This window comes from Aythya ferina, assembly GCF_964211825.1.
Source record: "Aythya ferina genome assembly, chromosome: Z".
NCBI classification, from domain to species: Eukaryota; Metazoa; Chordata; class Aves; order Anseriformes; family Anatidae; genus Aythya; species Aythya ferina.
The window spans coordinates 28,281,005-28,298,157 of record NC_140299.1 but is presented as its reverse complement, the minus strand read 5'-3'; the positions used below and the strand labels follow the sequence as shown (position 1 = coordinate 28,298,157).

The following is a 17,153-nucleotide window of genomic DNA, read 5'->3' as shown; positions in this document are numbered from 1 at the left end:
ATTCAGGTGAACCCACCAAAATTAGTTGGGCCAGAACTTTACAGACTGCAGATGCTTAAAGGCTAAGCAGAGTTTTCAATTTCTGCTTGGGTGCCTAGAAGCAAAATTATGAACCCAACTTCGTATTCGCTCCCACATTCATTCATTTCTGGCAAACAAAGCTGACCCTGCCTTGCTTCGTGCCTGGAATCAAATCTTCTCTCTGGAGATGAAGCTGTGTATTTTAAACGTGACCTACACACAGTTATTCAGTACAATGGTTGAGAAACAATGTATTTGGATTGCTAACAAATATCTACAGTAAGAAAATAATGACAGCAAAACATTTACAATTACTTAAACTAAAAGAGAAAAGTGAACTCAAATGATTTTAAAGTTAGCGATTTTCACGTTTTCAAGTGTTTATACCAGCATGTGGTTGTCTAAAGCTTGTCTAATTAATACTTTTCATTAAAGAATCATAATTTAATTCAATTTAATAAAAAACATTAAAGTAGAACTTATAAAGTAAATAACTACAGACATTTAGAAAACGCTAAGATCAAAGCTTATGCAAATTCTGTTGACAGTAAGACAATTTAATTTTTTGGCCTTTCAGAACAAGCAAGGATTTTCTTGTTCTGAGTTACACGGCATCTCTATACATTACTGAATATACTACTTTAATCTTTAGTCAGTTTTTTCCATCACTATAGATAAAGCATGCAGTAACCCAAAGACGAAAGCAGTGACTGTTTTGATTCAAAGGTGACAGTAACATGACTGCAATAATGAAAACAAAAAAGCAAATAAAAAGTTATTTATTGTTTTATCAACGAGTTCTTCTAAAAGCTTCACAGAGAAATTCCTGAAACTGGCCTGAAACTGCCTGTCTGCAACGGATGCAACAAATCCATCTGACAAGGCTTTTAATGGCTTTCAAGACAGAGTTGCATGACAGACACACCTATGTGTTGTCCTTTTATTAGTTAATGCAAGGCACTGTCCACTTCACATGCATTTCTTTAAGCCAGATGTGTATTTACCTGTGTTATTGGCATCAGTACAAATGATAAAAAAATAATTAAATTTCCTTTTCATGTTTTTTTTTCTTTCTTTCTTCCTTTTCCTGTCTACACAACAGAAGTCAAAGATGTCAGCTTCATTTTAACTGCTCTATCTATCAGGTATAAACTCTGCACCCAGCCACACAGAACTGATGTACCACCACATCAAGACAGGATGCAACTCTCTGATGTCAGAGCTAATGACACTACCTACACACCTAGCTTCAGTTTTGAAGAAGATAAAGAGCCAGTCAACAAGTAGTTGCCAGGACCATGGCAGAAGCAAGGAAGGAAAAGTATTTGGGGAGAAAGGGGAAAAGCTCCCTGTAAATCACTACTTGCAGGTATATATACATGGAAATTCAACAGAGTGCTAGTCTTATTCCAATTTATTTTGATTTTCAAGTAAAAATAACAAAACAAAATATGAAAGATTGATGCTGGGTTCCTCCCTTTTACTAACCATACCAACAGCACAACAGAGTTGTTGGAGAGGGGACTCCACTCCACTGTGACTGTAGACAGAGGAATGAGGTGAAACAGCAGGCAGGTGTAAATAATGCCAGCTCCTGCCCCAAGCAGCGAGCTGATCTCTCCCAGCACTTTACCTGATGATGTGCTAGTTGCTGCTGTTGCTGTACTCGTGGAGTGTGTAGGGCTGCTGCTTTCCAGCAAGAGACAAGAGCTCCCACCACCATTCTTCTTAATGAACTGCTCTGGGACACTGGGCAGGGGTACTGGGTGGCTGATTCCCAGTTCCTCTTCCTGAGCTTGCTGCCTTCTCAGTGCAACCTGGGAACAAAAAGACAGATGTAGGGCTTGTTCTCTGACTTGAGCACAATTTGTAATGGCAACAGGCAAGACTCAAGGCTGTTTTTGTTTCTTGGTACTCTCTAAAGTGTTGATGGCATAATCCAGCCAGTGGGTATAGGAAGATATAAAAGAGATTGTTGAGCTATTTAAAAGCAACCACTTTTCCATCCAAGCATATGTGAACAAACCCATGAAATGCCGGTGCCATCTTCTTCCAATGAGGTCACATTAAGGCTGACTGCATTCATGCAGTACAGTTGCTCTTGGGTGAAGCATATTGACAAATGCATAGACCCATTCCTCTCTGCTGATAAACAGCTCCTGGGGATAAGAAATCACCTTTCAGGCTTGCTGTGCCTCTTCATCTTAATAAGGTAACTCTTTATGAGTGTTTATACTTGCAATCTGTTGCTCTGTCCAAGCCTGCTGGGCTGCCTTGCTTGCTCTTGGTTGGAAATCGAGGGAATTTCAATATATGGTACAGTCAGTACACACAAAGAGCTTTCTGGCAGAGGCACACAGAAGGCAGGGAACCACCCTGCAAGCATTTCAGCAAGTGTCACACACATTGCATGCAGCTGGCCATGTCTGGTGCAGCAGCAGCTCCCTGCTCCTTTCCCAACACTGATGCAGCTCCAGAGCCTAGTCTGCACTAGCAAAGCCCACAGGCAATGCAAACTCTGGACACAGGTGCAAACAAGCCACATGCAATGCCTACTGAAGATTCAGAGGGTAAAGCACACCCTTTCTGCCTCACCTGAACAGGCAGGTCGGTTTTGCACAGCCATCCACCTATGCCAAGTCCTGAGACATTGCCAGGCAGCACAGCTTTGTAGCTATCCACCCTGCAACTTGCCACATAGCAACTGCTTTGCATCTGCATCTGAACCACGGAAATCTGTACTAGATTGCAGACCATGATCATGGGCTTCTTCTGCAGGAAATTCTCCTGGGTAATTCTCCGGGATGTGCCTCTGTTTCCTGGCCATGTTCAACAGCCACATTTTCCTAATATGGGTATGTAATACTATCAGAGAAATTAATGACAGCTTGTTAAAAACATATGTTCAAAACAGAGCGTATAGATGTGCAAACACTATGGGACTTAGTCCCTCTTTTTTTGGTTTGACTTCACAAACCAACAGCCTTGACCTGCAAAATTCCACCAGCACAAAGTGGCTTACTGCAGAAATATATCAAAAGGGGTAAAGACAGACTTTCAATGTGCAGCTCCTACACAGATAAGGTTCAGTGAGGGAGGCTTTCAAAACCACTTTCAAATACTAGGCAGGGAAGAGAAAGGCCCCTCTGCAAGAGCCAGCTGGAGAGAGGAATTCACGGTGTGAAAGGAACTACTGGGCGGCAGAACTACCTGCACAGAAGGGGACAGCTTCACAGGGGGAAAAAAAAAAAAAAAAAAAAAAAAAGAAGAAAGAAAGAAAAAAAAAAAAAAAAAACTGCTTTATCTTCCCTGAGGGGCTCCAAAAAGGGACCGATGTTTATTATCCCATGGTTCACACCTGGCAGAGATAGCACATATAACTTTGGCATAATCCACTATTTCTGGATCGCTGTAGTATTAGCTGGGAGGAATTACTTAAATGAACCAAAACTCCCCATGGATTCAAAGGAAATTTAATCTAACTGCATGAAATAATTAAATAAAATTATTTTTAAAAAGTGGGGAAGGATTTCAAGGAGGGCTACTAGGAGTTTTAGTCCAGCATTGGGACACTCGTTTTCTGTGGGACTGTGAAGTTCTGAGTGCACATTACCTGCGAAGCGGGTCCACGGGTCTGGCATCCCTGCCTTTAATTGTACCAGTTAGTCCTAGCACCTTCCAATTAATCCGTCTGAAGGGCTTTATTTGCGTGAACCGGGATGTGCAATCCCACTCACAGGGCTCAAGCACATTAGCCATATCACTCCCAGGACTCCTCATTAATGAAGTTTTCAACACAAGGCTCACAGGGACTAACAGAGCCTCGTTAAACGTTATCAGGCAGAGCTGTGACTTCAGAGGGAATCACTAATGAATAAAGTTACCTCTGTGCAGAAATGGATGTAGTTTGGTTTACCTCGGCATGGCAATGATTTGCAATTTAGATTTAAGGTTATAAGCTGTAGGCAGCCCTGCGTATACAGAGCCTCTCCATGAAGTATTAAAAAAGTTTTTAAACAGCTGTGTATAAGCATTTTAAGGAAAGAAAGAAAAGTATGTTTTCTTGGAAACGAACTCATCAAAAGCCACCTAATGTAAGGTCAAATGGATATACCGGATCTGAAACTGGGAGTGGAAAACACTGCCACTAGCTGCTAGATGGATGGATAATCGTTTAGTTAAAAACAAGCTGTTCGACGGGCAAAACAAATAACGTAACGTCAGGTAAAAGCCTGAAGGGTGCAAGCGTGTTTAAGTTTTGGTGAGTTCGTGTTTTAAAATCAATACATATTCAGACGCGCTCAGAAGTCCGCTGCCAGCCGCCTAACTCCTGCACGCGTTTCCATGTGAAGAAAAAAAAAAAAAAAAAAAAAAGTTTAATTAATGTATTTTTTTAAAGGCGTTACGTGACGGAGCCCAGCTTCGCCCCGCATCATGCCCCCAGCCCTGGGGGTCGGGCTCCGCCGAGCCCCCCCCAGCCCCCCCACCCCGGCCGCCCCGCGCCTCACCTGCGCTGCCATGACCCGCTGCCGCTCGGCGATCAGGCTGCACTTCTTGCACTGGCAGTCCCGCCACATGCAGAACCGCTTGTGCCCCTTCAGCGGCGACGAGTACCCGTGGTTGCGGCAGCGGGCGCACTTGGGCAGCCGCGGCAGCTTCTTCCCCGCCGCCGCCGAGGAGGAGGAGGAGGAGGAGGAGGCGACCCCCGGTGCCGGGGCGGCCGCCATTTGGGCGAAGCCGCCCGCCTTGTCCGCGGGGCCGGGGGCCTCCGGGGGCTCGCCGAAGGCCGGGGAGTCATTGGGCATGGCGGCGGCGTGCGCGTCCCGTCCCGTCCCGTCCCGTCGGTGCCCTCCCGTCCCGTCCCGTCCCGTCCCGCTCCGCCCCGCCACCCCTCGCGGCCCGGCCTCGCCCCTCCCGCCGCGGCCCCCTCCGCCCCCCCGGGGCCGAGCCCTCTCCGCCGGGGGCACGGCCCGGCCCGGCCCGCTCCCCTCTGCCGCCCCCCGGCCGCAGGTGCAGGGCGCTGGGCTGGGTGCTTGTGGGGGACACGGGCTGCAGGAGCTGCGGAGCGGGTGCAGGCGGGCAGAGCTTTGCCCGGGAAGATGCTTTTTTCCTTCCCTCCTTTGCATGGGCTCCCCTTCTCCGTGCGTGATTTACAGACCCCGGCGGCTCTACAGATATTATTTACAGTATTAATATTTCCTCTGTTACACCTTTAAATCTTTCCGGGCTCGGCTTCAGGTGACGCTATCTTCATGCCGAAATGAAACTATTAAATTACATCTCAATCTAAGATGAATGACAACTGTCAGATGAGTGACTCAACAGAGATGAAGCAGAAGGCGCCTGAGATTATGTGAGGCTGATTTATAAAGATTGCATAAAGATTTCTATAACCCCAGCTTCATGACTCAGCATATCAGATAGTAATAAGTTACAGCAGGTAGAAATTTATTTCTGCTGGATGAAGCCAAGGAAAGCTTCTCCCTCTTCTACATCAGCTATCTCCCTGCTAATTCCGCTCAGGCTGAGCCTCCCTCCCAGTAAATAACCAATGCCAACCCCAGCCAAAGAAAGCCTCCATTCATTCTTGCTCAGTACTTTGAATTACCATTTGCTAAATAGATTTTAAAGAATATATATATATATTTATAACTTCACAGCGCAACATAGGAGATATTTGTGGAGCTTTCCAGACACATTAAAATACTCCCAGTCTTGAGCAGCCAAATAGTCCTCAGCTAGGGCTTGGTTCTGTCCTCAGCCAGGACTTGGTTCTGTCCTCAACCAGCAGCAGAAGCAGCATCTGGGAAGTGTTGGCAGGAGGGTGTTAATGTCACCCGACTCACATCACTCTGCCGGGACTGCCTCTCCTGACGTCAGCAACTGCACATTTTCCTGCAAAAAGGGAAGGTGGACACAACCTTTACTAAAGCAAAAATATATAATTATATATATTAATATAATTATATATTAATATATAATATAAAAATATAATTTCACAATGCAACAGATGGTGTGTATCACTAATGTTTAAGTAAGTGAGAAATGCAAACAGGCATTCTTAGCTTCCTATGCTGAAAAGTGAAATTCATCCCTGAATAAAACCAGCTGAGATCTTCTTAGCCTGTAGGGGCATTGATTAGGCTCCAAAGTTGTTGACAATGAGCAAGTCAGTCTTGAAAGTGGAACTCCTGCAGGTGGTTGAGCCCTGACAGGGATGTTTCTAGGTGCTCAGATGCAAATTGTCTTGAAGTCAATTGAAACTTCAAGTGGAAAAGGAGATGGAAAGGAGGCTAGATCATCATAACAAGGAAGACTAACAAAACCAAGGTATGAAAACGAGAAGATAAAACACATCAGAAATGATGGGAGGAGGAAGAGAAAAGCTGAAAGGAGTGAAAAAACGAGAAAAGAGAAGCACAGCATGTAAAGGAGGCAAAGACGGACAAAGGAGAAATAATAGTGGTCACCAGCTGCTTATACATGACTTTTCACTAAGAACTAAGCGGGACAGCCACGCTCAAAGGTGAATCACAAGATGCAAATAAAGCAACAGTTCCAAGATGAATATTATTTTAGCTGTCTTTCACGTAAGTAGTATTTCATACTCCTGCTTTTCAGGACAACTGCACAGATCCCTGTTATCCATAATGTTACGAAACCTATTGGTAAGGAACAAAATATTGAAGTTCTTAGTAGTACTAATCTGGTATTTTGTGTTCTGGATGAATGCCACTGAAATAGCAAGGTGCCTGCTGAATACAAGTACACAGCCAGTCCTTTAACTATGAATTCCTTTGTTTTAGTTAGCTCAAGCCACACTTTGAGTATGATTTTAGTGCGTAATCTGGTTTGCCCCCCCCCCCTTTTTTTTTTAAATGGGTGTTTGGTGAGTATGTAAACCCATTACTGCGTTGGCTGTCCATTGGACTCATGCAGGAATAGGAGATGGTTGTTAACAGTTCCAACACATACCAGAACAATCTCCCTGCAAGTCTTCACGAAACCATATTCATTTATTTAATGTAAGTCTGGGTGCTTCTAATTTGAATCCAACAATGATATTGGTGATTAAATATCACTGCTATTTCCTGGCATTTTTGGAAGTAAGAAATTGTAATAAATGTTTCTGGTGAAAAATCACAAGAAAAATCAAATGACATTTTTGCTTTGTGTTCTGGATAGCTGATAGCTATCCTTAAGCTTAGACAAAAATGCAAAAATGCTGAAGTCTTCAAGCATTGCCAATGAATGTCTTTTGATATCCTTTGCACCTAGAAAAAGTTTTATTTGCTAACAAAATCATTGTCTGGAGGGACAGATGTGAACAAGCCAGGTCACCACCACTACATTTGGTGTGACTGACCATCTCAGTAGAAAGGCAACAAATTCAGAGGACTCAAATCTGACACCATTGCCTGCAAAGCAAATTAGTTTCACCAAAGTCAGCAGAGCTGAGTGCCATTCAGTATCTTGCAGGGCATGTTTCCCCCATAAAAGCTGACCATTGTCTTAGCTTCCAAAAAGGACTCTCTGAGTGTGAAGGAAACTGGGATGAGATTGCATTGCTTCTCTGTTCTGTGGCTAAACCAAGAGTTCCTCTTTCTAATGCTATTCTGAAAAAAAAAAAAATATATATATATATATATATATATATATATATATATAAAATATATATATAATTCATAGTCTGGAATTCTGCACTGAATGAAGAAACTTAATTATTAATTATTTAAATAACTGGGAAAAAAAAATAAAGCAATAGTTAATGTATTAGCCATGAAGGAGTGTAGCTCTCCCCTTTTCTCCATGCCCCTATCTTAGACCCCTGGCTTTGTGCCTCAGCACCATGGGCATTGTACTCAAAGACCCTGTGGTCACCCCCTTGCAGCAGCCTGTTGAGCAAGGGCTGAACACCACCAGAAGCAAAATGACTCAACATCATTTAGTGTCCCAGTTACCCACACCTCTCTTCATGTGACTTCAATCCTCCGTGTTATTCTCCATATCCCAGGCATATGAATTGCCTGCATCTGCTGGGTCTCATTCTCTCTCTCTCTCTCTTTTTTTTTTTTTTTTTTTTTTTTTAACCTGACAGTGGGTCAAGCCGGAGCAGTTTTGCCCTTTCTTTGCAGCAGATCTTTTCGACTCTTCATGGCCATTTTGCAGACCATACCATGGGGGAGTTATGGCTGCCCAACAGCACTTCAGCAGCAGAGGTGGTAAGGGACAGAAGATAAAGCATTCACACTGCCTATGAAAACATCAGTGTGTCTGTACACTTTCTGGACATTTAGAACGAAATACCAAGGGACAGCCAGAGGGAGTCAAGCAAGGGAGTGAGATGGTGCCTGCATGTTCCCTCAAGGCACTGGCAGCAGCCGTGAGACTCCTTGCTAGCTGGCACCTAGTGCTGACTCCTAGCTTTCATCCAAAGCTGGAGGGCTGTGGATGGCTTGGCTCTGCTGCACAGCCATCCTGTTAGCAGAATAAATAGGTGTACCACTATCCCCATCTGCAGTCCTGGAGCTCCGACAGTCCACGTGTGTCATTTACTTGTGTGGGTGGTCGGCTGGTCTGCCTGTGCATGTAGCTCCCTCTGTGAAGGGAAGCAAGCATCAGCTGGAGTGACAGAGCCCAGCAGGATTGTGACAACTATCCAAAGTTTACTTCACATAGTTCTTTACTTCAGGAAAAATCCAGTAGGTGGCATAAATAAGCCATTCACTTTTCGCAGTTTTATGTGTATATTTGTGCAGATCTTTTTATTTCACTCATTCCTTATTTTAAACCTCCATTAACTTACATAAAAGCTGAATTTTTTCCCTCTGGCTCATAAAACACAATCCTATAGGTAAAGTTATGTATTCCAGGCAGATAATTTTCTTGATACTTTCTGGCAGCATATAGCTATTTATTTATTTATTTTTGTTTCTTTCTGTACTCATGCTTTGATAATTTCTTCATACAGGTTACTACAAAAAGGTAAAGGTTTCTTCTGAGAACAGGCTGATCCAGACCGATATCTTGCATTGAAATGCCCCATATCTAATGGGTTTAAAATCAGCTCAAGTGTTGTCAGCTTAGGCACTTTTCTGTGATAGTGAAATAGAGTGCACCAGCACTCTATGGCACCAGCAGCATTGCTCAAGATCTCTGAAATCTGATGATCCACTGGTAGCTTGTGCTAAAAATCTTTTCAAATAAACTTCAAATAAACTTCATTCAGACATAAGCTTCTGAGCACTTCATTCTTCCTTGGTCCTGAAAAATGCTTCTGTGTTCCTGCAGTACCTCACGATTGCTTATTTGTGCACCCAGTGATTAGTTTTTCCATGGTTAATGCAAGTTAGATGTTGCTTTTGTGTTTCTAGGGCATAGAGCTTTCAGGTACCTGGAGCCCCAATGTGCTACTAGGAGAGCCCCTGAGGAGAGGGTCCACACACAGCCTTTAATCAGTGAGTCCAGGAACATCTTGCTGCTTCAGTCTGAAAAGCTGCTGTTCCCAGCTCTGCTGGGAGAGACCGATGGTTGTTGGCAGGTTGTTGTTGTGTGTGAGCTCTTCAGCACGCTCAGTTCATATTCTCTTTTCTTAGCATAAATCCAGACCCACCTAGGAGATCCTTCTCCAAAAGGTGCAAGAAGGGACATTGGCAGGGGACAAGGAACAGCATCAAACCTACCCCAAACAGATGAGAACAACAGATGAGAGCCTGTCTGAAACAACAGACGGCCCTTCACCTTCATTGTGGCAAGCCCAGCCAATGATGTTGGCCCACAGCGCTCAATAAAAACACAACTCACTGGAAACAAAACTCACTCCATTACATCATGCCAAGCACGGTACAAAAACAAAGGAATTTCCAAGCACAATGAAGCTAATGGACATATGTCATGCACGACGTCATGGACCAATGCACATTTGTCATACCTATTCTGCAACTAGTTCTTCTAGTAACAGGGATAAAGAAAAGGGAAAAAAAATGGTAATTCCTTTCCTTGAACACCTGCATTCTGTGTTTTCATATTTCTTCACAGAAGTCAGAATCATTTCATTGCAGATTTAAAGGCTGAAGAGAATATGCTGTCAGCTCCTTGGAAATTTCAATTGTGGTTAATAACTGACTTTGGGTAGCTATTTGGAAGCATTATTACGTGCGACTTTTAAAATAGAAGTAAAAAAGTGAGTATAGGGAAACCACTGGATTGCTTCTTCTCAGTCTTCATTGTTCATTTTCAGCACACTTAAAAATTAATTGGATCCAGTGACTTAGAACATTGAAGACGCTTGCATGACTCATTAAGCTGACATTTCTAACATTTGTAATTCACACTGTAAGAATGATAGAATCACATAAGCCATCTATATGTTTGAGCTCTTTTCATCAGGGTACGACTACTGCAGGGAATGCCCTTAGTTTTGAATATCATCATCAATTCAGCTCTAAGACATCTGTAATGGAGCTGAGTTTGATAGACTGCCAGAGTGTGACAAACTCAGCTCCAGCCTCTTAAAATAGGCAACACAATTAATTGCTACTTTTTTATTTATGGTCTTTAATCTTTTAATGGATACAGTTAAATTCCCACTTCATTGAGCAAGTCCATTGGTATTTAAAGGAACAAATAGATCATTTCAAATTATAAAGCACTTGCTTTATTACCTACATTTTTTTAATTGTGCAAGATATTATTATTTTACATTCTTTATCTTAAATAACCTAAAACTGATGGAGTCCCAGGTTTCTGAGGGATTTAACTATTTTTCAAAGGAGCCTGAAGGGCCAGTGTTTGCCATGCTTAACAAAAGCAAATGTATTGTTATAACAGCTTTCTGTGAATTTATTTTCTCCTTTTTTCTTTAAACCTAAATAAGTGGAGAATATCTTTTTCATGTAACATGCTGCTCTCATGGGAGCACATTTCCTTCTGTGGGACTGGCCAACAAAATCAGTTGGTGTCACACACATGTCTATGAGCAGTTTTGTGCCACTCTTTCCTCATGTCCTCCTGCTTCCTGCATGCAGTCTTCAAATCCACTGTGCAAAGTTGCACTACGAGGGGGCCTGGAGGTGTCAGAATTGCCTCCTACCAGAGCAGAGCTCTTCTGTATATTTTAATCAAAGTCAAATGACTGTTACCTAATTGGTCATGCTGTGAAACTACTTGAAGTGAGCTGCTAACCTCCTGGCTCAGAAAAAGGATTTCCTTTGGCCTGTCAGCCTGACTTTCCTCCCCTGCAGCTTCTTCCCTCTCTTGTCGGTGCCCTGGAGCCTCCAGAACAGTCAGGCACTTCAGAGGTGGTCTACAAATGCTGCCAGCAGACCATTAGATCTCCTCATCCTCAAGGGCTTACCCTCCTTCATGCTGAGAATCCATTATAGAGGAGGGATCCAGGAGATCCGGGACCTGGAAGACCTACACCCATCACTGACAGCTTTGCACAGTGCTATCAAGATAAAGATAATCAGAATGCTTAGATAGTTGGCTTCCTTAGGTAACACTTTTCTTCTATTACTTGTATGTCAGTCAGCAGTGTCAGGGTTGATGATCTCTGTACATCTTATATGCACATTGGCTAATTAGGAGTAATTGAGTTTCTCCAGTTCTATTGGCTTGAAGGTGCTAGGAAGCTGACACATTGTTACAAATGATTTTGACTGCCAGGCTATTAATTTTAATTAGGCTGGCTTTGTCTAGACATGGAGCTGCCTTGTCAGGTGATGCGAACATTGTGTGGAATCTAATTAATCAGACATTTTCATTTTCTGTCATCCCTATGCAAACAATCTCTTGCAGATGCCAGAATAAAACCATTCAGGGCCCAGCTCTGCGATGCCGGCAAAGTTCATGTAATGATTCATGGTGCCTGAATAAAAACTATTTAAGCTACTTAAATACCTTCAGAGTTTGAAATTGTAACAGGTAACACATAGTAAAGTAAAGTAGCTTTGCTGCATGGTAGTTTAAGCTATTATTTTCTCTTACCCATTTTTGAGAAACAAAAGCCTGGAGATTGCCTTTTCAATACTGAAAATCTGCTTCTCAGAGTTCATAATAATGAACTATCTGCAAAGATAGTTTATCGGGTACTTGAATGTAGGTAGGGTATGCCTGTAAAATTGTACAAGTATCCATGAACACTACAGACCATAACTGCTGTCTATAGGATCCCCATATTGTAACAGCTGAATGGTATGTATCGTAAGTAACTGCCTGGATGTTCACATCAGCTTCGTGATGTTCTGGTTCACTGGGTAAAGAACACATACCTTAACCAACTTAACCAACTTCCAGTAGCTGTTTACTCTTATGTGCTCCAATGAGACCACTTCTTTCATTTAAAACAAAACAAAACAAACCTTTAGATGAATTTTAGATAAATGAAAATTATTAAAAAAAAAATAAAAAAATGACTTGCCTGTTCCAATCATGACATCCTATTTGTTAAGAGTTGTAATGGAGTCTGGCAATGTTGTTTCAATGAATATGTTGCATTTACCTTTTCTTTGCATTCAAAGGTCTCTAAAAGATCACTAAATATTACTAATGTTAAGATCTAAGGGGCATCACTTGACCAATTTAATGAGCACTAATGAAAGACACTGAAAATAGTGATGTCCAAGATCAAGTCAAATGAGGTTGCTAAGGTAATCATAGTTTATAGGTGGGTCAATGCAGGTGATGGTGATAGAGGGAGACTGTGAGTTCCAACAACCGAATTCATGAGTGGCCTGGCCTCAGAATGCTGGTTAACACAAGCCTCCTTCTGGCAGGGAACTGGAGGAACAACTTTCACACACTTGGTTGTGTTTTAATTTAATCAAAGCAGGGGGGAAAACAGCCACATTATCATGAGGGACTTGTTAGTTTACTTACAATGCTGGAAAAAAGTATAGGAGGCAGAGATGGAAGTGAGTCACATGTTTTTCTTGCAGATCTGCAGTTTGTGTTCCATTTTGAGTAAAATTCTTCAGGATAGCTAGTTCCTGAGTTCACATAGTTCAGTTCTGGAACAGCATGTCCAATGCAGCTTGTCGTCTTGCCCTTCAGAAATGCTTACCAGCAGTGGACTACAGCATTCCTTAGACAGGCCTAAGGTAGACAGTCTATTTTCCTGTTTTATACCCATCTTTGAAGAACCTTTTCTTGCAGACATAAGAGAATAATACAAAAACTTTGATTCAAATGGAAGAAAGTTTTGACCGTGATCCTCATCAGTTGTAAATTATGGCAAGTGGCTCTTTTGATCTAGCTGCTGGCAAGGGTTGGTGAGGGACAAGCTCATGTGTTTGTGTCGTTATCACACTTCAGCTGGAAACGGCACACCCAGGCACCAGAAATGTGTCTCTCTCACCAGCTGGTATGGCATTAGAGTCCTCAGAAAATAATCCTTTAATGAGAGGGATAGTTTAATTCCTAGAGCAGAGGTAGATCACAGAGCCTGTCTCCTGGATAGCCCTCCTCATTTTGTGTAGACCAGTTGAGAAAAAAAAAAAAAGCCACTACTAACAATTTTCTGGAAGGTAATGTCAGGCTCCCAAAATTCTTCCATCCTGAGTTGATAGAGGAGCTTTAGGGGTTTTGCAGTTTAGTGCAGGGTTACATGGCATGGTGTCTTTCTGTGGAGCTTACTTTTCTGTTAGCAGTTGTTTTGCAGTGATAGTCACTCCTTCCAAAGGCAACGCTGGGACGGAGGCCACAGCATTTTTCTAGCTCCTGATCCCAGATCTCAGGAGAATATTGCTGGGCCTCTTTGTAAGTACAAAACTCCAGCAGAAAGCAGCAAGCAATCAACTCAAAGTTAAGCTAGAAAAAAAAAATATTATAAGACCAAGACTTTATGTTTTCCTAAATTACACGGATGCAGAGCTTAAAGGTATTCTAAGTAAGTTTGTGGATGACAATAAATTGAGAGGAGCTGTTGACTCCCTCAAGGGTACAGAGGCCTTGCAGCGAGATCTTGACAGACTAGAGGCCTAGGCAACCACCAAACACATGGAGTTTAACAAAAATAACTGCTAACTTCTGCACCTGGGATAAGGAAACCTTGGATATACATGTTGACTGAGGGACAAGAGGCTGGAGATCAGCCCCACAGAAAGGGGTCTGGGGTTTCTGGTTGACAGCAAGCTGAACAGGAGCCAGCAGTGTGCCCTGGCAGCCAGGAGGGGCAACCGTACCCTGGGGTGCATCAGGCCCAGCACTGCCAGCTGGTGGGGGAAGGGATTGTCCTGCTCTGCTCTGCGCTGGGCGGCCTCACCGCGAGCACTGTGCCCAGTTTGGGGTGCCACAGTATAAGAAGGACATAAAACTACTAGAGAGGGCAACAAAGGTGGTGAAGGGTCTAGAGGACAAGAAGAATGAGGAGCAGCTGAGGCCCCTTGGTTTGCTCAGCCCCGAGCAGAGCAGGCTGAGGGGAGGCCTCATGGCGGCCTGCAGCTCCCTCACGAGGGGAGCGGAGGAGCAGGCGCTGAGCTCTGCTCTCTGGGGACAGCGACAGGACCCGAGGGAACAGCATGGAGCTGGGACAGGGGAGGGTCAGGCTGGGGGTTAGGGAAAGGGTCTGCACCCAGAGGGTGGTTGGGCACTGGGACAGGCTCCCCATGGCTCCCCCCGGGCAGTGGTCACGGCACTGAGCCTGCCCGAGTTCAAGGAGTGTTTGGACAATGCTCTCTGACATGTGGTCAGATTTTTTTTTTTGGGGGGGGGGGGGTCCTGTGCAATGTCAGGAGGTGGTCTCGATTACAATTGTGTGTCCCTTGCAACAATGACCGAACAGTAAAAAGATCCTCTGTTGCACAGGGTTTGGCTGGGATGGAGTTAACTTTCCCTGCAGCTGCTCTGCCTGCACCTGTATCTGGAGCAGCCATGGCACCAGCCTTGTGTCTCTTAGACACCTTCCAAACCCCCCAGAGCCAGCAGGGCGTGGGCAAGGGGTGGGGAGGGGACATCCCCAGGGCAGCTGACCTAAACCCACCAGCGGACACTCCTTACCTTGTGGTGTCACATTCAGCAATAAAGGGTGGGAAAGGGGAGGGAGTGGGGCAGGGAAGGCTGTCTTTATGAAGATGTCTGTCCTCCCAAACAACTGCTACATGTATTGAGGCCCTCCTTCCTGGGATGCGGCCGAACATTACTCATTAATGGGAAGCAGAGAATTTTTTTTTTCTTCCCAATGTGCTTTTTTAAAATTTATTTTCCCCCTCCCTTTTATTAAACTATCCTTATACCAACCCGTGACTCCCTCTTCTTTTGCTTCTTTGGAAAAAAAAAAAAAAAAAAAAAAAAAAAAAAAAAAGGCCAGTAACTTGTTATTTTCCTGCAAACGCATGCCAGCAGTGTTGGATTTATCCTGTCTGTAGAGGTCTCCCTGCTCCATGGAGAACTCACTCGAGAGGCGGCCTCGAGGGACAGCCAGACGCTGCTGGTCCTGGTGGCACGGCTGGCCTCTCCAGGGGACACAAGGGGCACTACGGAAGGGCAGCGGATGATTTCGTTCACACGGATTGAAGGCAGGACGCACATTCTTATCGGTAGTCTGTTTTCAGAAATGTGCAAACATACGTGCCCATTTTCACATATCTGTGTGTGTCTGCTCTGTCTGCTATTGTTGACACAATTTTGCCAAAACTCGTATTGTTGTATGAAGGCTGGAATGTACAATTATCCTATGACACATAGACAGAGGTGGCAACAAGCTCACATTGATTGAAAAACTCACTGAGGCTTTACAAGAACTAAAACCTGACGTTTGCATAGCTAACCTGAAGAGCTTTCTCACCCTTAGTTTTATCTCTTTGCCCCTTTGGAAATCATCTGTACTGCTCACTATTTCCACAGTCACACATCAGGGAGTGTTTTACATTCCTTATATTCAGGACTCATCTCTTAACAAAATGTAAGTATCCTTTGAAATTTCTTCCTCAAGTTAAGCTTACAACTTGTTAACAGCTGTTTTTGGTCAGACTGATGGCAACAGCCTTTGGAGCCGTGTCCCTTGGGACACAGTGACTGGAAATGTTGCCAAGCTGCGCCGTACCTTCAGGGTCAGGTGCCCCTCTGCTCCACCTGAAGAGAACTGAAAAATAATGCATGGACCGCTTTTGCTCTCGTTACACTGACAGCTCTTCTTTAATGTACTCTCAGACAAGTTCTCTTTCCATGTTACTGCTTTCTAACTTTCTTCCGCTCCTACAAACATGCATTATGTTTCCTCAGCTGTTTCAGTCTGATTTTCCTGAACCAAATCTCATTTTATTATGAGATAAATAAACATTATTTATTATGTTGAGAGATATATTTCTATTATCTCCCAGATCAACATCCACTGTGGAAGATGTTAACAGGCTTCTTGTTCCTCCTGCTACTAAACCACCTCCTGCAGATTAAACCACCACAATAAAGAGACTCTGAGCAGATATATGTGGTTAGACTGGAAAATTCTCATGACAAATTTGCAAGAATGACTGCACTGTGTGGGGAATCCATTTCCTGGGCCAGCTTCTGCCTGCTCACACTTCCCCAGTGCCACAGGGTTGTAACTGGCAGGCCTTCAAGTCTCACTCACCCCGAGGACTAGAGAAAATTTGCTTATCTGGCCCAGAAAATGTCCAGCAGCAATGCAAAGGGAATCACAGTTTGACCATCACGGAGAGCAGGTGGCTTTTCATGCCTTAAAGAGCAGTGGGATACAAAGACCAAGGAGTCGAAAAGGATCTTTTGTAGTCTGCCTCTTTGCCTTGGTATGCAAATGAAATGGCTTATGTTCATCTCAGGGAAATTAATGTGGCTGAATGAGGAATGACAATGTTACTGAGGGAACATGAGCTACACTTATACTAACTCTGCCTAGCCAAAGTTCTATGGCAAATGCAGCAAGGGTTTTTCTGCATCTATGGCTAAAGCCATTAAGTGAAAAGCTGAAGAAAAAAATGCCAGTACATCTCCTAGAAGTGTCTCTGTGCTAATTCCATTCAGATCAGCATTTACAGCTCATACAAAACCCTGTGCACTGCTTTGAAAAAAATGTTACCCCTTGTGTTATCTAAGCAATAATCCTGGAAATAATTGTAGTTATGTTTAGAAGACATGGAGATTGACTTTTTCTATTTATGGCTGAATGTATGTAA

General features: G+C 43.5%; 1 protein-coding gene and 1 long non-coding RNA gene across 5 annotated transcripts in view; both read right to left on the bottom strand.

The window, feature by feature from the left end:
• The window catches only part of DMRT1 (doublesex and mab-3 related transcription factor 1), a 71,517-nt gene extending 66,665 nt beyond the window's left edge, over positions 1-4,852 (bottom strand). For all 4 annotated transcript variants that reach the window (XM_084505281.1, XM_084505280.1, XM_084505279.1 and 1 more), the window contains exons 1-2: positions 4,530-4,852; positions 1,655-1,838 (exon numbers count right to left, since the gene is read on the bottom strand). In XM_084505281.1, the coding sequence (XP_084361407.1) occupies positions 1,655-1,838; positions 4,530-4,826 (481 nt within the window). In that variant the 5' untranslated portion in view covers positions 4,827-4,852. The remainder of the gene's footprint in view (positions 1-1,654; positions 1,839-4,529) is intronic.
• Positions 4,853-5,448: 596 nt separating this feature from the next.
• LOC311427747 lies at positions 5,449-14,207 on the bottom strand. The gene is made up of 2 exons (XR_014687534.1): positions 13,535-14,207; positions 5,449-5,916 (listed from the first exon to the last, which is right to left on the bottom strand). It is a non-coding gene; the product is annotated as an uncharacterized lncRNA (long non-coding RNA).
• Positions 14,208-17,153: the final 2,946 nt, after the last annotated feature.